Below are 21055 nucleotides of genomic sequence, written 5' to 3'. Positions count from 1 at the left end.
TTTTAATCTTCTCAATGTCTCTGTACCTTCACCATAAATCTTTCTCCAAAGAAGAAACAACCCACTCATCTTTAACAGCTAGACTTCTATATCCCTACTAAAAGTGATTGTGTGAGGTATATTTATGGTTTATAGGTTTGCCTTCATTGTCATTTTTACATAATGATGCTCTGTGAATTTTAAGTGTAGCTTTTTGTATGTATTTTGAGAGCTTACTTTTAAGTGTGCCTCTAGAATCAAATTGCCAAGTATTAAAGAATTACCCCTTCAACTCAGTGTTGAAAACTGAGCCATCCAATGACTCACAGTGATTCAGTGCTCAAAGAACATGAAGTTGTTGCCTTTTCCATCATAACTTTGCATGGGATGAAATTTGCAATTCTCACTACTGGCAAGTATCAAGTTTTATTTAGAAAGGAGGTCCAGAATCAGCTGCATTCTCTACACAGAAGCCCACTGAAGTTCTAGCTTCATACTTTTAGCAAAATACACATTAGTAAATTAAGTCATCCGAAGAACATGTGACAGTTTTCAACTGACTGCGGATTATTTGGGATATAGTATCATCATTGAGGAGCATCTGCAGTGAATTTGCAATAAGTACACCATAGGTGATTCTCATTCTTCCAGATTATTAGTACAGAAGGAAGAAAACTGGGCAGGACATGCACATAATGATCTAGAGACTCAGAGATGGCCCTAAGGAGACCATGATGATTTCCCAAGAGTAGATGGGACATACAAACAATACTAGTGTCCATTTGCACATATGATGAAAACCATATGAAGTAAGTTTACACATGAGGCTTTATCAAGACTGAATGCAGAGACTGAAAATTATCATACTAAAAATACAGGAGGCATTAAAAGTACCACCAGACATAATAGCTTATGACTACAATCCCAACCCTTGGAAGACTGAGTCAAGGGGATCACTCTTGAATTCCAGGCCAGCCTAAACTAGACTGTGAGTTCCTGTGCAGCCTGAGCTTATAGCATGAGACCCTGTCTCAAAATCCAAAACAAAAAATAAACAGAACTCTGTAACATCCATAGAGAAGTCACCTGCTTTATTGCATAGATGAAAATTTTTACAAGGGCATAAGGTAGATATAATTGTGCAAAATTGGAAGACAAGGTATTTATGTGCAGATATCACTCTGCTAATGAATAATTTACATGTACTCAATGTGTAAAAGTCCTGAATGTTACTGATGTCAGTATCTGAGACTCATAAATAAGAAAGCACAGAGAGTAGCTCTTCTGATCTGGGTGAGTACTTCACAAACTGATCGCCGAAGCACCGTGATGTGATTTTTTTTTTTTACTAAGAATATGACTGAAATACTACTGGCTGGGCTTCATAAAATGTCGTTTAAGGCAATCATTGTAGGAAATGTTATCAAGATTCATAATTGCACAAATCTGTAAGATCTTGCATTTCTGATCACAAGTTACACTGCTGTCGTAACTCACATAAAAATAATGGTAGTATTTCAGGAACTGTTTGCTGTCTATGGTAGCAAATTGTTTAGCCAATTCATGCAGGCTCCTTGGCTGTAGATCTGCAACGCCATAGGTCTGAGTCAGTACATACTCCAGTGTCCAGTTGGATTCTCCTTTTAGATTTGCTTCCGTTAAGTTCAAATAATACTGCAACATGTCCTATAATAAAGAAAATAACAACCCCAGTTCAGAGTGGTTTCAAAATATGGCCCAAATACATTTCTATAACAACTTCACTTCAGCTGGGCAATGGTGATGCACGCCTTTAATCCCAGCACTTGAGAGGCAGAAGCAGGTGGATCTCTGTGAGTTTGAGGCCAGCCTGGTCTACAGAGCTAGTTCCAGGACAACCAGGACTACAGAAAGAGAAAACCTGTCTACACACACACATACACATACACATACACACACACACACACACACACACACACACACACACACACACACATCTCAATACCAAAAACTTGTATTGCTTTTTAAAATTTTCAAACTAATGAAAAAAATATAATAGTACATCATCTAGATACACAGTGAGATATACAAAATAAAGCACCTTAAAATTTCACAACTTAGAGATGACTACTTAGAGCTGATGGAAATCAGTAGAGTACTGAAGGTAGCAGTTTGGAAGAAGAAGAATTAATGTTTATTCTTAGGGAGGACAATAGTATGTATCAAAGTACACAAATAAGGCTACATCCATCCAGTGAAAGCTTGGGAAAAGTGACAAGATCAGGGCTTGGGATGTAGCTCAGTTATTAAAGTGCCTGTCTGCCTTGCATATACAAGGTCCTGAGCTCAGTCCCTGCACCCCATAAATCTGGGCATGGGAGTGCATACCTGGAATCCCAGCCCTGGGGAGATAGAGGCAAGGGGATCAGAAGTATCAATACAGTACACTTTAGGCCAGCCTGTGCTACATGGGACCTAGACTTAAAACAAACATATAAAAATGGTCAGGAAGCCCTTAAAGGGATGGTCACCTCCCACAAGCAAACTTTACCTACCCACCCATAAAGATGACAACAGACATAACATTTTTTGCTGTGGATATCACTTTGTATGCTGTGAATGTGTTGCTCTGATTGGTTAATAAATAAAATGCTGCTTGGCCAGTAGCCAGGTAGAAAATATTGGCGAGACAAGCAGAGAAGAGAATTCTGGGAATAGGAAGGCTGAGTCAGGAGTCGCCAGTCAGACACAGAGGAAGCAAGATGTAGAAGTACCAGTAAGCCACAAGCCACGTGACCACTTACAGGTTAATAGAAATGGGTTAATTTAAGATACCAGAACTAGATAGCAAGAAGCCTGCCATGGCCATACAGTTTATAAGTAGTATAAGTCTCTGTGTGTTTACTTGGGTCTGAGCGGCAGCAGGAGCCAGGTGGACACAGGAAACCTTCAGCTATAATCTTTAAATAAGGACACCATGAGATACCAACATCAAGTGCCTCTCTCATGGCTTGCTGAGAAACATTCTACTAAAAGAATGAAACTTAGCCGGGTGGTGGTGGCGCACGCCTTTAATCCCAGCACTTGGGAGGCAGAGGCAGGCGGATCTCTGTAAGTTCGAGGCCAGCCTGGGCTACCAAGTGAGTTCCAGGAAAGGCGCAAAGCTACACAGAGAAACCATGTCTCGAAAAAAAACAAAATAAAATAAAATGGGCACTCAATGTGTATTTGAAGAGAGCTGATTTGTTTAAAACATTTAAAAAAAAGAATGAAAACTTCAAAGACATATATAAATGCATATAGGTGGGGTCAACTGAACTGCTCCAACTTACCAGCAATGTATAATCACCAGGTTTGTACTGAAATAGTCGGACACCAGGATTATTTGTCTCTGTTTGTAAAACTCCTTTCACTGGTGTGACAGCAGGCGCCACAAATGCAGAGTTTATTGGACTTCCTGGACCAAACAAACAACAACAACAAAAATCAGGTATATATTATAACATTTTAATTTAAATGTAAAAATATGAATAGCTTAGGTTAAGAGATCAATAGACAAACATTATGTGCCCATTGATTAATCCTCCAATTATAATTGCCTCAAAGCACTAAGTGTTGCTTTTGAGAAAATAACGGTATTTAATATCAAAACCAAAGAGCTATTACTGATTTTTGTTAAGCAGATTAATGTTATCATGGTCATATAAATTACCTATATTTTCTAGCAATGAATATACAATTATAAAGATCTATAACTGACTTTATTTTTGAAAGTCACCTTTAAACACCAGATAGCAGATAAATGACAGACAGGTAGGTTATAGATTAAATAGATAAACAATGATAGACAGATAGATAGATAGATAGATAGACAGACGGTAGATAGATAGATGATAGATAGACAGATAGATAGATAGATAGATAGATAGATAGATGATAGATAGATAGATAGATGATAGATAGATAGATAGATAGATAGATAGATAGATAGATAGATAGATAGATAGATAGATAGCAGATAAATGAGATATAGATGATTGATACAGACATAGATGACAGAACACAGATAGATAATAGATGTTAGACAGACAGATGATTGATGGATAAAAAGATGATAGTGATGACAAAGATGATAGAGAATGAATAGATAGCTGCTAAATACAGAAATACAGCAAGATCTTGATACATACATATTTAATACAGATGATAAGTAAACGGATTTGTTGATCATATTCTCAGCCTTTATATATATGTATATATTTGAAAATTTTTCATCCACAAAAAAGTCTACCATAACTTACATGCACAGATACACACAGAACAACAACAAATACAACAACAAACTGGTCTTTTTTTTTTTTTATCATGACTAAAGCAAAGTTTCAATAATTATATAATAATTTGATTGGCACAAGCCTTTAATCCCAGCATTTGGGAAAGAGAAGCAGGTAGATGTGAGTTTGAGGCCAGCCAGGTTTACTGAGTTATAGGCCAGCCAGAGTTACACAGTGAGACTCTGCTTCAAAAAAAAAAAATCAAAATCAAAACATTAACATATTTTATAACATGTCTATTATAAGAACCGTAAACCAATTTTATGGTTGGGCATGGTGGCACATGCCTTCAATCCAGCACTGGGGTAAGCATAGGCAGGTAGATCTTTGTGAGTTTGAGGCCAGCCTGGTCTACCTAATGAGTTATATGACAGTCAGAGCTCCATAGTGAATCTCTCTCTAACAAAAAAGTCATATTATGATTTTAAAAAAATTCAAACTTTAAAGTAGTCATTGTTATAAGATAATTTGTTCTAGATAAGAGATAAACATTTCAAAAATATTGTCAAAATACTGCAGAAAATACAACTTGTTTCCCTCTTGTCTATATAAAAGCAAACTTTTATTATTTCTTGCTATAACTTCTAGTTTTCCTTCCTTTTACTGTAAGTGACAAGAGCAATTAAGAATGTGCTGAATATTTTAAGACAGTCTGTGAATTATGATCTGTACTTTAAATTCTGAGAAAAAAAAAACAAAGTCATACAAAGAGAAATTTGAGTGTAGCAGGTAAACAACAAACAGTATTATTTTCTCCAAACCAAGAGTCTAGCATAAACTCGGAGCAAGCTAAGGCTTTCAGAAGCTTCTGTGTGAATGCCAAACAAGCAATACTGGCCCTGCACAGCTGACCAGAGCTTACCTTGAAGAAATCCAGTCACATGTCTAATCCTATGATTTGGGCACTCAGCATACAACCATTCGAGATAAATAAGAAATGGCAATGGACTTTGCTTTCAAACAAAGCTTTAAATGCCATGATTAGTAAACACACTGGTCAGTCACAGCTATGCTCCAGCAAGGTGGACTGGAACCTGCATATAGGTCACCTTGATTACCTTTTTTATCGGAAAGAATCATAAGGCTGTCTCTGTGGGTGTGGCCATAGAACTGTCCTGCAATGACAGAGCTGTATTTTCTGAAAATATCCACCAGTTTCTCATTATAGTACTGCCTCACTGCTGGGGTACCCGTTGCATAAGGAAGGTAGCCCACTGGCACGTGTGCTATGATGTACACCTGAAAAAAGAAATACAAGGAGGCAAATGACAGCTCGTTTGCACATTTATTGTTACTAAATGACAGCTGGATTGTTGTTGGTTTTCCTCTTTTGGGGCCCCCCCACCCAGCTCCCAAATAAATCACACAGGGAGGCTTATTCTTAATTATAAATGCCCAACCTTAGCTTGGATTGTTTCTAGCCAGCTTTTCTGCACTTTAAATTAACCCATCTGCCTTTTGCCTCTGTGCTTTTCCCGTTCTCTTATTTCTATAAATTTTACTCTTACTCCATGACTTGCTATGTGGCTGCGTGGCTGGCCACTGGAGTCCTCCTTCTTCTCTGGCTCTTTCTTTTTCCTCCCAGGTTTCTCCTTCTATTTATCCTCTCTGTCTGCCAGCCCTGCCTATTTCTCTCTCCTTCCTCACTATTGGCCATTCAGCTCTATCTGAGACCCTCAGGTGTTTTAGACAGGCACAGTAGCAATGCTTCACAGAGTTAAACAAATGCAACATTAACAAAAGTAACACACCTTCAAATAATATTCTACAACACTAGATACTCATGACTGAACACATATTAACTAAAATTTAGAAAGCAAAGACACTTTCTCTCCTGTTCCTGAGAATAAGGGAAAAAGCCGCAATTATGCAATGATGCATTATGACATACATCTCATTTATTCTGGACTGTTGGATGGTATAAGAATATTGACCTGAGTCAACTTTGTTTTTAAATCTTGATTTTTAAGGCATTTATTAATTCCTGATTCTGCTAATTCTAGTCTAGAGGATCTACCTTCTCCTTATTTTGCAGAGAGTTGTTGAGTGTGTTTTCCAGCCATTCAAACTGATTTGCTGGGTCTGTCTTATTCAGGGTCATGATATTCGGGCCATAGTACAGGTTCGTATTTAGGCTAATGATCCTCAAGTTTGGATTACTTGCAACTTTCTGGGAGTAAAAGCCACCTGTAAAATCAAATGTAAAACACACTTTAGGAAGGTGAACACACAAAATGCAGATACCATGAAAGTGAATTCTTAAGGCTAACAATGCAGACTGGCATTCTCACTGGGTAAGAATCCAAGTTAACATTAACTGAAAAGGAACCATGGGTCAGGTCCAATGTATAAGATTATGAGGGAAGAGCAGTGGCATTGAATATGCATGTTTGGGTAGTGGGAAATGAAACTGATTTTTTAAGAAATAGTAATTTATATTACAGTAAACCCCAATGGCTCAAAATGTAGAGTGGTGGAATTATATCCCAACTGCCATGTCAACAACACAACTCCTGTACCTACAGTTCAGGGATCACTGTGGAAGACAGGGAAGAAAGATTGTAAGAGCCAGAGGACTGGGGAGTTTTCTATGAGATTGTGTGTTCTAAAAATGTCAGAGAAACTACACACATAAAGTCTCACCAATATGGCTGCCTAAATACAATCTGAACAAGGACAACACCAGTACACATGCTAACATGGAAGGAGAATAGCTCCCAAGGCATCCACCTTAGATAGAGAACTCCAGGAAACTAAGGAATAGTGAAAATGGGAGAAATAGTCTTCCCCAGGCAAGAGATGCCAACTGGTTATCCAATACCAAATGGTCAGCTCTGGAAACATATACATGCAAGTAACATTATACAGGCTGAGCAGGTTGTATTCGTGTATTTAGCAAGCTATATCTCATCTATCTATCTATCTATCTATCTATCTATCTATCTGTCTGTCTGTCTGTCTGTCTGTCTGTCTATCTATCTATCTATCTATCTATCTATATACATATATATCTTTCTAGTTGTCTACCTATCTATTTATCTATCTACCTACCTATCTACTTACCTATCTATCGATCCATCCACCTACTTACCTATCCATCCATCATCCATCTATCCATCCATCCATCCATCTCTCTCTCTCTCTCTCTCTCTCTCTCTATATATATATATATATATATATATACATATACATATATATATTTGTCTATCTATCTACCTATCTACCTACCTACCTACCTATCTATCCATCCATCCATCCATTTATCTATCATTTATCCAGTCACATAAGTAACAACAAAGAAAAGGCACCCATGCATTGAAAGAGCAAGAGGGGAGAGACACATGAGAGAATTAGAGGGAGGAAAGGGAAAGGAGAAATTATGCAATTATATTTTCATCTCAAAAAATAAAAAATAACAATTTATGCACTAGCTCCTAGTTTTAAATAATAGGGCTTAAGCTGAGAGATACTGTGAAACATAAAATCTGAATAATGGAAATGCACAGGACCCTGCTAGATACACTCAGAAAAAGAACACATATGCCCCACCCTTGAATCAGTGGAGACAGACACCAGAGGATCTGTCATATTGGAACATTTAGAGTAAGGCCCTCTGTTCTGGTGCCTGATTTCTTTGTCTTGTGCTCACTCACCAAGCATCTATTTCTTTAGCTTTCAATCATGACTGATCACACACAACCTCTTCGACTTCCATTTTCACTGCTATAGCCACAACATATTATGATTTTCCCCACAGTAATCATAGTGTAAGTGTGTGTGTGTGTGTGTGTGTGTGTGTGTGTGTGTGTGTGTGTGTGTGTTGCATGTAGAGGCTAGAGGCCAACCTCTCTAATGTCCTTCTTCAGATACTATATACCTTGTTCATTGAGACAAGGATTCTCATTGGCCTGGACTTTACCAGGTTAGGCTCAAAGGAACACAGAGCCCCAAAGATCCACCTGTGTCCACTTCCCAAGAAATTAAAAAGAAAAAGAACATTACATATTTACAACATACAATGGCTAGGGGTAAACATTCTGCTATAGTTTAGATTTGGAATGTTTTCAAATACCCTTATGTGTTTGCTGGTCCTAAGTGATGGCCTTATTGAGAGGTTACTAAATCACCAGGCAGCATGAGATTCTACCCATTGAGAAGCTAAATGGGCAACTGGAGGTAGGGCCTAGTCAACTACAGGCAGTAGAACACAGGAGGAATGTCTTCAAATGGAATGTCTTCTGTCTGCTCACAGACTCCTGTGCTCTCTCTCATTCTCTTTACCCTTCCCTATCTCTTTTTCCCTCCCTATCTCCTTTTCTGGTTGCCATGAAGTAAGGACCTATTCTCCACCATACTCATCTGCCATGATTTCTTGGCCTCATCAGGGGCCTGAAGCATTAGGGCTAGAAGACCATGAGCCAATCGACCTTTGAAAGAAGAGTCTCAGATGAATCTTCCTTCCTTGTTTATCTCGGGTATTTTATCACTGTGCTGAAATGCTTACTAAACACACATTACTGTTCCAAAAGAGAGGAATGGGAAAACAACAGAGAAGCCTCAGACAAAAGCAAGATGGACATTCAACGGGATAAACATTCAATTTTAACTCTGCGGCTGATATCTACCGTACGCGGCAGTGGGGTATCAGCTTCAGGTGGGTAGTCCTATGGCCTTCCTGACTGCATGTCACATGTTCTCTCTGGGGCTGGCTCTGCTTGCATTTACCTCTTCCCTTGGAACTTCTGTGGTCTCCACACAGCTTCACACACCATCTTCTCATGGGCTGCCCATGGGAGGAGAGGGAAAGACTCACCATGTACTGCTCCTTATGGTACTTTTCTACACATCTCAAGGCCCATCTGAAAACCTTAGCTATTCTCGCTTTACCAGCTGTTCCTTCATAACATTATGCTTTTGAGGTAAAAGTATCTGTTCTTTCTTCTCAATCCATTTTCTAATTTAAAACATATACTTTCATTCATCTTCACATTCAAAGTTCAGCTTTTTCTTCATGTGATCGCGGTTGAGGGTGGGACAGGAAGGCACACAGGCTCACATGTGTCCTAAAGTCTCACTGCTGTTTACTATCTTTCCTACAAAGTGGACACAAAGACCATCTAGAATTGGGAGACGCAACCACATGTTAAAGATTTAAGTCTAAACAAGTAATAAAAAGGGAAGCAAAGGAGCATTCCACTAACCTTTCTTCAAAGTGCTAATAGCTTCTTCATCCAGCCACGGTTTCCAGAGGTCAGCTACAGCACTGTAGACCTTGCTGGTGGCTATTGGCAGCTGGTCCTGGCCACAAAGAAGACAATCCTCAATTGAAACTTTAAAGATATTTGGATTCATTAATGGGAATATTGCTTGAGTACTGACTATGTTAGTCATCTGTAAGCACTAAATTTTCAGTCTTTAAGGAATTTGTATAACCTAGCAGAGAAAAGATAGACAAAAGTTGATGCACTAACTGTAGAACATATTGCCAAGAGCTACCATAGAGGTCCTAGGGAACAAAAAAAGAAGATCATGTCAGGCAAGGAGTGAAGGCGGCATTTAAAGTATGGATTGAGTAACAATTTCAAGTTGGCATTAAAGCAAAATACATGATCCAGACAAAAACACAACAGTACAGAGGTGTGCGCTATGTGCAGAGAGATGCTCATGCTTAGGGCCTGGGCAGGGTTTAGATAGATGATGAGATCAAGTGTGTTCCCAAGACAATGAAGGCAGGTTTGAGCCTGCACACATGGGACTGGTGTAGCACCCTGTAAGATTAGAGAAAATTTAATGACAAGATGTTAATAAAGTCATTTAGAATACCATTACAAAGCTGCACAGTTCCTTCAAGAGTCAGATTTATGCCTGAGTGCTTGTGATTTGCACTAGACTCTTTGTGGAAGGCTAAGTTGTAACATATTGTAATTTAAAAACAATAAAATATATATTAAAAAATTAGGAGCTGAAGAGACAGCTCAGCAATTAAGAACATGTATTGCAGAGGACTGAGTTTGGGTCCCAGCAGCCATGTTGGGTGGCTTACACTGCCGGTAACTCCAATCCCAAAGGATCTGATGTCTCTAGCTTCATGTGCACGTGCACACGTGCACACACACACACACACACACACACACACACACACACACACAGAGTTTTAAAAATATTTTTTTCCTTTTGGACTAAGACCTGACTACACACACACACACACACACACACACACACACACACAGAGAGAGAGAGAGAGAGAGAGAGAGAGAGAGAGAGAGAGAGAGAGAGTGAGTTTTAAAAAATATTTTTTTTCCTTTTGGGCTGAGACCTGACTACCACAGAGAAATGAACTATAATAAGAAGAGACCTTACCCATGCTTACCCATGAGCTTGGCAGCACCAGTCTTACCAATGTAGAAGTAAATAGAAACCCTGGTCCACACTGCTAACTTGAGCAGTAATGGGAAAGAACTCCTGGGTAAGTAATCTGCCTCTGATGAACAGGTGAGGCAGTTGCACATCTCTGTGTAAGTTGATGGAGTTATCCCGCAGGTTTAGGGGCTTTTAATGGCGAAATTTTACACTAGCATTCTCTAAAATTATATCCCAGATAGCAGTCTTTAGGGAAATTTGTTCTGAAATTTTCTCGTAATGTTTGAAATATCTAAAGCTGTGAGGTGAAAGAGTGCAAGGGAGGAACACCAGAGGAGTTATAGGAGGGGAGAGGAAAGGATGGAAATGATATAAATACAGTACTCGTATGTGAAACAGTAAAAAACGTGTTTTTACATTAAGAAAAGATCAGGTGGGTATGGTGGTGCAAGCCTTTAATCCCAGCATTCAGGAGGCAGAGGCAGAGGCAGAAAGAAAAGAAGTAATAGGAAAAAAAAAAAGATCACGAGGTAGGGACTGGAAATCAGATTCAAGGGAGAGTACCTGTTTAGTTTGTGGGAGACCTTGGGTTTAGAATGTGGGAGACCCTGGATTCAATCCCCATCAGTAAAACCCATAATCTAGAAATGGGGGGAAATGTAATTTGTATATATGCAGCCCAATTTACCTACGGAAAGAGCAATTTAGAAGTCAGTATTTATGTCTTTGACTTGCTTTAAGATTTGACTTGAACAAAAACAAGGATGAAGATAAAATAAAATCTCAAAGAAATAAAAAATGTTCACTTGGGATATGATTTAATGACCACAACTTTACGTACTGAGGGCTTATGAGGTATCAGGAAATATGTTACACTCTTTCATATATTATCACTGATATTCACAAAAGCTTTGAAAGGCAAATATTGTCACTCTTGTTTGTAAATGAGTAACCTATGGAAGGAAGACATGTGATAAGAGAATGTCTTTCTGTATGCTGCAAATATGTGTTGTTCTGATTGGTTGATAAATAAGGCCATTTGGCCTATGGAAAGGCAGCTTAGAGGTAGGCAGGAAATTCAAAGAGAAAGACAGGGAGAAGGCGGAGGAGACACCAGTGAGCTGCCCAAGGAGCAACATGTAATGGGACACAGGTAAAGCCATGGAACATGTGGCAATACATAGATTAATAGTTATGGGTTAATTTGGGATATAGAGCTAGCTAGCTAAAAGCTTGAGCCATGGCCATGCAGTTATAATTAATATAAGCCTCTGTGTGCTTACTTGGGGGATGTGAGTGGGAGAGATTTGTCCTGACCACTGGCAGGCTGGGACACAGGAAAAAAATCCAGCAACAGAATTACCTAAGGCTAAGCAAGGTCTCTGAACAGAGGATGATGGAACTATAAATTCTCATGAACAAATCTCTGTACAAATTGATCCTTTTTGTTTTGTTTTTTGTTTTTTCGTTTTTCAAGAGAGGGTTTCTCTGTGTAGCCATGGCTATCCTAGAACTCACTCTATAGACCAAGCTGACTTCAAACTCACAGAAAGCCACCTGTGTCTGCCCTCCGGTGCTGGCATTAAAAAGCATGCACCACCACTGTCCAGCCTGAGTTTTACACCACTGTAACAGAACACTGTACCATAGCTAAGTACGCACAGGCACCTTAACAAATGGCTTCTGTGAGTGACTGGAGTCAGGTCACATCAAGCATTGAATATCCTGAAAATAATTTTTGTCTTGAATTACATCTGAATCAGATAAGCTGGATTGGAGCACAGACCTTGGTTTATTTTAATAGTCTTCCTATTTGTGCCCTTAATAATAATCTACCTTAAATCAGAATGTGCTGATCTTCATATGTCTACAGGTTTGGAAAAAGGGAAACACCTGCCTGTATTAACCTTGCTTTATAGGTCTATTATGGAAATGGCAAATGAATAAGAAAATACACTGAAAGGACTGGGGAAACTAAGGACGTTTATAACAACAACAACGACAAAAAAAAAGAACTAAAAATGCACAAACTATGAAATTTACTTCTAAAGAACATTATTGGCATAATACTTTATGAACTGTTTTTTTAAAATCATTTGAAAATACCCATAACCTTCCTTGATGGTTATCCCAGAAGTACTTCCTTGAGACACATTCTTACACCCTACCCTTGTCATAATTTTGACACTATTAATAGGGAAATCATCTAAGCACGTTTTACCTGTGGCCAGTAATCATGATTGCCCAGTGCAGGAAAAACCTGGAGGTTTGGAAAGAGGCTCTGGACGGTCATTGTCATGTTAGTGATCACCTTTATAACAGTGCCTGTAGACAGCTCAGGCACTGGGACATGAGGTGGGCTATCCCTGAAAAGGAGACAGAAGTGTAGAGAATAAGATCACTAGATTTTATGGGTGATAACTTGTTGTAGCTATCATAAATGTTTACTTTAGAATAACAAGTTAAAATTAAAAAGTCAAAGAGTAGCCAATGGTGATGGCATTACGCATAGTCCCTACTACTCACTAAGGGATGGGTTGAGCCCAGTATTTCAAGATCAGCTTGAACTGCATAGCAGAACACAACCTCAAAAGGGGTAGGGGGATGAGGTGAGACAAATAGTCTTCATCTACTGATAATAGAAAAGGGGGTAGGTGGTAATACAGGAAATTCTAGCCTATTTTACTCCCTGAATGAAGATTTATAAGAAACAGCACAGAAACAGAAAAGTGTAGACTTCAGGACCAAAAGCATGAATCAAATATCTGTTTAACCCACAAGTAATTATATACACGTGGACAAGTTGTTTAGGATCCCAGTGTCTTCATTTCCTCCCCTCTATCATGGAAATAATATGATCAAGGGATATAAATGTTAATAAGTTGCAGAATAGAAATTAATTAAAACAGTCCTCCACACAAAGTAAACACCTTATAAAGATTAGCTATAGCCCGTATTCAGGAATTAGAAATACAGTCCTCACCACAGTATTTTGATGGATGGACCTAGTTAATTATCCCCCCATAAAATGATGCTTCGCGAAACTGTCATCACAGGTTAACACCCATTATTGTCTTTTTTTCTTAATTATTTAACCAAAACTTATTGTTGTATTAATCCATATTACAAGAAACTAATGCAAGTGTGTTACTTATGGAATCATCTCTTGGTTAACACAAACATATTTATAAAGTCTACACCACAGGAAAAAACCCCACAGGATGTCTAAAACTGTTTTTAGCACTAATAATATTGACTAATGTGGTCTAGTATTTTTTTTTTTTTTTTTTGGTTTTTCGAGACAGGGTTTCCCTGTGTAGCTTTGCGCCTTTCCTGGGACTCACTTGGTAGCCCAGGCTGGCCTAGAACTCACAGAGATCCACCTGGCTCTGCCTCCCGAGTGCTGGGATTAAAGGCGTGCGCCACCACCGCCCGGCTTGGTCTAGTATTTTTTTACATAACACGTTTTATTAAGTCTGAGAGTTGTACATATGCATACAATTTACCTTGGTCATAGTCACTTCCCATTCCCATTAACTCATCCTAGATCAACACCCACCTCCCACTCCCTCCCGACTTCATGCCCCTTCTTTTTCCTTTTTAACTGAGTCCAATTTGCACTGGGACCTTTCACTGTAGTGTAAGACCTAGCATGCTTTAACACAAACAATTCTTTATGAAATTTAGCACACTAATGAAGATTGCCACACTGTTAGGACAATACTACATAATTAAGAGTTTATGTACTTTCTTACCCTGTCCATATCATGAAAGATGCTTCTTGTCCTGAATTCTTAATAAAATCAAATGCTGACAAAATAAGTTGATATGGAGAGTCACACAGAAAATCTCCAAAGGGGCCAGGATTGGAGGCATTTGCACCTTTGGATGAAGCACACACCTTGGTGTGGTCATCTGTGATGTGGTAAGTCGGGTCTAGATGCAAGTCAGTCACATGCCAAAACTGTCCTGTTGGTTAGAAAAGAAATACCGATAAATTTGTGTTTAGAGTAAGACCGAGGCATCTGCTCCCCTCACTGCAGAAGGAAATTGTCACAATTCCAGGGTTCTTACACTACAAAGTTAAGTGCAACTCTCTCCTGTGAGATGAAGAAGCATCAAATAACAGAAGAACATACAACTTTCACGTGTGAAACCAATGAGTCCAGAGTTAGCCTGACTACTCAGCAAAGACTCCAGGAAAGATGAGATTGCACAATGAAACGCTTGGTGCCATCTTTCTGAGAGGCCAGTGAGATCGTATCCTACTGTGTCTCAATAGCATGTCTTCTTGCAGAATTGAGAAATTATTTGCTTTACTCTTATAGAAAAACAATCACTTAAAAATACTGTCTACTGTACCAAGATTGCACACATAGATAGAGTGCAGAATCAGGAGATGTTTATCTCAGGTAATTCTTATACTGAGTTGATTTCTCTCAGCATTAAAGGAAAAACAAATCTTGAATAAAAGCCATGACACAAACATGATTGCTTAGATGTTCTTTAAAGCTAACTAATCAGGTAAAAACCATCATATACTTGTACTAAATGTTTATATTATGGGAGGCAGTTCTTAAAAGACAAATTTTCTATTGGGCTCAGGGAAAAGCCAAATCAATCTATTTTTGCAGTAATCCTATATGGAAATCATATTAAGAAATATTATTTCATTGAAAGAATTATTAGAACAAGTCATGATATCTTTTACTATGAATCTGTGTTATATGCACAGGTGTAGTTTATTTATTTAGTTAGTTAGTTTGGTTTTTTTTTTTTTTTGAGACAGGGTTTCTCTATATGGTTTTGGTGCCTGTCCTGGATCACACTCTATAGACCAGGCTGGCCTCGAACTCACAGAGATCCACTGGCTCTGCCTCCCCAGTGCTGTGATTAAAGGCATGCACCACCCCTGCCTGACTGCCAGGTATAGTTTATATGATAGATATAGTATTAAGAAATTCATATATGTTATATCACTTCATTCTCAAAAGGACTCCATGAGTTTATGGTAGAGAGAAACTAATGTTGGGTGTACTTTGAATGAGAAATATCCCCATAGGCTCAGGTATTTGAATATTTAGTCCCCAATTAGTGAAGTGGAGTTAAGGAATCTTTAGGAGGTGTAGCCTTGGTTGAGGAAGTACCTAATGGTGGGATGGGTTCTGAGAGTCCATAGCCTTTCCCCCCAACCCTGCCGTCTCTGTTTTCCATTTGTGGTTGAAAATGTGATCATTGAGCTTCCTGATCCAGCCCCATGTACCATGCCTTCCTATCCTGGATCTAGAAACCCAAATAAACTCTACCGTCTAGAAGTTGTCTTGATAGTGGCATTTCATTTATCACAGTAACAAAAGTTCACTAATACACTGACTCAAATAGAAATTTGGTAAGTATACACAACTTATATATGATCCAGCATATAAGGGAGCCCATATGTTGAAAAGCTCTCAAGTTTCCTTATATATAATTTATATAAAAACACAACCATTATGTTGCTTTCTCATATATAATTAGCATCTTCAACACTGACATGTGTCCAGCTTTAACAGCCATGATGTTTTTTTACTTTTCTGAAAGCATAGGAACCTTTAGGACAACAGAACTAAATTTTGGAATCACAGAAGATCAAACATTTTCCTTATTTTGTTTTAATTACCATACTTATTTAGTGAGTATATTCTTCACATTTTTTTATTTAATTGCTCTTCAAAATAACCCTCCAAATATGCTGCAAAGACATACTTAAAGGAGTTTTGAACTCACTCTGATTTCAATTTACATCTGAAATATATCAGAAAAAACAGCAAAAACAAGTAGGATGCAAACTTTTTAATTTATGCAAAAATGATAAAACTTAATAAAACATAATGGGAAAAACACAGTGAAAGCAGTTATGATGATGTTTTGACTGGTGATGTGAGGCATGCCTATGAGGAACTCTTGAGTCCTGATGTAGAAAGACCCAGGCCACAATGGCGAGCACTAGTCTCAAGGCACATGATCCTGGATTGTGTAAGTGGAGAGAAAACTGGGCATAAGTAAACATGGGTCATTTCTCCTCTGTCTGCTCTTGACTGTGGATGTGACCAGCTGCCTTATGTTCCTGCTCTGGCTTCCCAGCAACAACGAGGCAACCATTTGACTATAGCCACAGAAATGAAATTAAAACAGCAGTGAACTTGCTAAGTAGCAAGGACAAGTTATTGTTTTGGGGGGGGTCAGTTCTTGCCAGTGTCAGCATAATTTTATAACAAGGGTTTACATGTAAGAATTAGAAGACTTGAAATTCAGATGGAAATTGAAATAAAGTAGTATCCGTGGTCAATTACTCAGTACTTAATCAGTCTTTGGAAACATCAGCCAAGAGAAATTTCTTTCTTTCCACACAAAGCAGAAAATGCCCTAAACCTTATCTCGAGTTCAGTTATACCGTATCCCAGTACACAAAGCAGAGGAGGCAGATTGATTGGCATTATCACACAGGATGCCCTTCCATCTCACTTATATGTAAACCTGTGTTCATACTATTTGTAGAATGTAAACATGCAGTAACTACACATACAACAGAAAGGCATTGTGTTGTGACACCAGAGTCAGGCAGCCTGACTTCTGACATAATCTCTGCCACCCAGTAATTAAAGTTGGCTGTGTGACCTTAGCCTGTTTCATCTGTCAGATGGAAATGTAATGGTGTCCTGTAAGGTAACAGGTATCTTAGCTGTAGCAGAAAGCAAGTCCTTAGAAGGCACACGACACTGAGCAAGCTACATTTTAGCTTTGCTATCATTATTTTAGAAAGCCTGCCATCTGAAATTGAATTTCCCCATTTGCACGTGACCGTTCAATTTCATCAAGTACTTATGACATGTTTAGTACGTTCTCTAGGCTTTTTGTCATTATTGTCCCGTTATAACAGACAGAGAACTGAAGTGCACAGAGATTAAGCCGAAGTCAAATATCATAAAGAGGGCTGAGACACTGAACTCACATTGCTTTTAACCACTGTACACTGCCTCCCACATACTTAGTCAAATGGGCTGCCTCACACGAAAGTAGATAATGGTATCTACATACAAGGTGCAGTGAAGATTAAGGTAAATAAGATCATGAATGGATTAAGTTTTCATAATCCGAAACTTGAAATGGATTGGAGTACATCCTTCTGACAGAATCCAGTAGCTGGTTCAGAGTTCCAAGAACTGGGAATTTGCCTGATAGAGTGGGCCCTTAGCAAAGACTCTTTAATTTATAACTAATGACATTTAGGCAAAGGCCGATTTCAGGCTTCCCTCCATATCACGTGACTAGTCAATGAAAGCTGAGCTAGAACCAGTTTCTCCAGATGCCAAGGTGCTGTTTCTACCACACTGCTGGATAGACAAATGAGCGGGTAGTAGTTTCACTGAAGGATTGCTTTAAATGAGTCAGAACCTCTGGAGGTTTTTACATCCTATATTTAATGAAATTGTGCATAAAGAGTGTGTGTGTGTGTGTGTGTGTGTGTGTGTGTGTGTGTAAGGCCACCAATCTGGCCTGTGATACAGTCAGTAACACACTCAAGTAGAAACTTTCTAGTTCAAAGTCCAAAATACTTTACCACAATTGCTTTTTTCTTCTCCAGATAATCTTTTCAAAGATTTCTCAAGAAATAATGCTTCCCACATGTCTAGACAGATAAATGATCCGAATTGGTCTAGACAAATGCTCAAAATTTCCAAGAAAAAAATTTAAGTCAAAGAATGTTTAATAACTTGTCCCAGCAAACTCAATGAACCATGACTGTAGGGACAACTGTATGTAGTTGTCTAAATAGGGGTTGGTTTATCTGTTTAAAATGTCAGTTCCTATGTGCTAAATAGACCAGTAAATGACAGTCTACTAAATCTTAAAAAAAAAAAAAGGAGCCAAACACATTCAGGTAAACAACACCAAGGTGGTTATCCTCCAGTCACCTGGACTTGGCAAGGGAGAAAACTAGGCCTGGGAATTTAAACACAGTGAGAAAGCAAGCAGAGGACAGGCTGGGTGGAAATTGTGGGGAAAAGTGCCAGGGAGAAAGAGGAGAAAGCATGGAAAATAATACATGCAATGTGAAACCCCATGACATCTGTTCATGGACTCCGGTTAGCCTCTCTCGGTTAGCCTGTCTGGGCTTCCTAGGCAGTAGGAGGTGATTCAACCATGTCACCTCCCCTACCAAAACAGGAAACTAAATGAAGATTCACATCACACACACACACACACACACACACACACACCACCATCACCACCACCCACCCCCGCGCAAGCAAATTTGCACACGAAGGCTTTCAGCAATTAACTCTAAAAGGTGACTGACTTTGCCCGCGGTGCAGCCTGAGACATCTTCAGGTCAAAATCCTGAAGAGTCACCAATTTAAATAGCCAATTCCTGGTGCTAAGCCTGGTGCCTGACAGACACAATTCCAGCAGAATAAAAACACAAGGCAACAAACAGCATACATACACAGTCGGGGTGGGGGTGTGGGGGGGTTCTGTTATGATTGTTATTTGCCAGAGTTGGCAAACCAGACATACAACCGTGGCTTGCAAAGGCTTGACGACTAAGTTAGGCTCACTTCATGCTCAGGCAAAGATAAGGGACCCGCCCCCGCTTCGCTCCCCCACCCCCACCCCGCTCCGCCCCCAGAACATTCCTGAAGTCCTGTGCAGATAGATAGACCAGCAGCTTAGACAGGAGACAGACAGCCGAATTTCAGTTCTGAGCACTGCAGAAAGTCTCAAGTACAGCTAGCTCCCTCAATCAAAAGAGAAACCCTCTCTTAGCAAACCCATCCCAGCTAGAGTAATTATTTTTCTTTTTCTTTCTTTTTTTTTTTTTTTTTTGGTTTTTCGAGACAGGGTTTCTCTGTGTAGCTTTGCGCCTTTTCCTGGAACTCACTTGGTAGCCCAGGCTGGCCTCGAACTCACAGAGATCCGCCTGGCTCTGCCTCCCGAGTGCTGGGATTAAAGGCGTGCGCCACCACCGCCCGGCTAGAGTAATTATTTTTCAAGAGGGGAGGGGGAGGAAGGGAAGTGACCTTAATTTTTTTAAACCCAGAAGGCATCCTACAATCTTACTAAACAATCAGTCTGAAGATGGATTCCCCAACTTGAGAGAGATCAGAAGTGTTTAACTGACCCCAGATACCCATCCCCACAAGTCTGGATTCAGTAATTCTGGAGTGGGGCTGAACTTATCGCATCTTACCAAGTTTAGGAGCTACTGTTCACTGCTGCTTCTGCTAGGGGTGAGGGGCGAGGGGACGGAGGGGCAGGGGGCGGGGCAGGCACCGGCTAAGTGTTACAAAACAGAGCAGTTCACCACTCAAAGACCCAAGTGCACCCAGGGATAAAGAAGAGCTCACAAGTTTTACTGTGAGCACGGGAGGGACGAGAAGCCTGGAGACCTGGAGAGGCAGAGAAAGCCTCCGACTTCAGTGAGCCGAACAGAACAGAAGGACGCTTTGTGTAGGACGCAGGTGTGGGGACTCTTGTCTGTCCCCCTCAGCTCTGGGCAGACTGGGTGATTTAGGGAGTACCCACAGCAGTTCTTAGCTGCCTTTCGCGCTGGACCGGAGCTTGGGCTTTCTTCCCCCGGGAGCAAAACAACCCCAGACCCAGGATGTAAACAAACGCCCAGCAGGCGACTCGCTACTGGCTCCCACGGACTCCCCCTCCCCGCACTGTGGCCCGGGGCCCAGTGACCTTGCTATCTGGCCTTGGACCACAGTGACCAGCGTGGCTGCGTCCTATGCCCAGCCGCCCACGCACAGTCCAGACTTCCCTGGTCCCTTCCATAGTCCCGTGCACAGTTGCGATCTACTCACCCACAGTTGGGGCCCGACCGGCGGGCGCCAGGGGCACCCCGAGGCCCGGGTGGCAGAGCCAGGCAGCCAGCAGGCAGCAGAGGAAGGTGCCCAGCAACGCCATGGCGAGCAGCGGTCACTGCCCCGGAGAGGCTAGGCTAGGGCGCTGCTGGGACCCACAGGCCCTGGGGGTGGGGAGGAGGCCAGAGCCGCTCTGGGTGTAGACGCCCAGCAGATCACGTGCAAGGACAGATTTCCCCAGAGCATAAGTTCTCCTGACCTTCCGGACTGTAATTTTACTTTAATATGCTTCCTTATTTCTTAGGTCAGTGGGAAGGAATATTCTTGTGCCAACCCTATGCACATTATCTTCCCTGAACCCCAGGAGCGCCTACCTGACAGGGCCACTTAGGAGAGGTGCTGGCAGGGGCGGGGAAACTCTGAAGTGTGTTTGAGACATCTGAGTAGCAGATGGGTCTGAATTTCCTCAGTTTCTGCACCACCGGAGAGACTCAGGACAGAAAGGCAAATTCCCAAGCCTCAGGCCGGCTCTGATGAATCAACACTCCAGGA

At 40.3% G+C, this 21055-nt stretch overlaps 1 protein-coding gene across 1 annotated transcript; it reads right to left on the bottom strand.

Annotated features, from left to right (window-relative positions):
• Positions 1–1049: 1049 nt before the first annotated feature.
• Positions 1050–20865, bottom strand: Smpdl3a (sphingomyelin phosphodiesterase acid like 3A). Its single transcript, XM_006981260.4, has 8 exons — positions 20504–20865; positions 14408–14621; positions 12874–13018; positions 9494–9590; positions 6310–6479; positions 5351–5531; positions 3291–3415; positions 1050–1665 (listed from the first exon to the last, which is right to left on the bottom strand). Exons 1-8 carry the CDS (start codon positions 20604–20606, stop codon positions 1348–1350), a joined length of 1353 nt encoding a protein of 450 aa, XP_006981322.2. The 5' UTR covers positions 20607–20865; the 3' UTR covers positions 1050–1347.
• Positions 20866–21055: the final 190 nt, after the last annotated feature.

Source organism: Peromyscus maniculatus, chromosome 16 (assembly GCF_049852395.1).
Source record: "Peromyscus maniculatus bairdii isolate BWxNUB_F1_BW_parent chromosome 16, HU_Pman_BW_mat_3.1, whole genome shotgun sequence".
In the NCBI taxonomy this organism is placed as follows: Eukaryota; Metazoa; Chordata; class Mammalia; order Rodentia; family Cricetidae; genus Peromyscus; species Peromyscus maniculatus.
The sequence above is the reverse complement of the archived record's forward strand: the minus strand, read 5'-3'. Positions and strand labels throughout refer to the sequence as shown.

Excerpts from the sequence above, each read along its gene's own strand:
- Smpdl3a (XM_006981260.4), bottom strand. The coding sequence starts at position 20,606 with ATGGCGTTGCTGGGCACCTTCCTCTGCTGCCTGCTGGCTGCCTGGCTC. Across the intron at positions 14,622-20,503 it reads CGGTCGGGCCCCAACTGTGG|GACAGTTTTGGCATGTGACT; the intron begins GTGAGTAGATCG and ends TCTAACCAACAG. Across the intron at positions 1,666-3,290 it reads CTGGTGATTATACATTGCTG|GACATGTTGCAGTATTATTT; the intron begins GTAAGTTGGAGC and ends TCTTTATTATAG.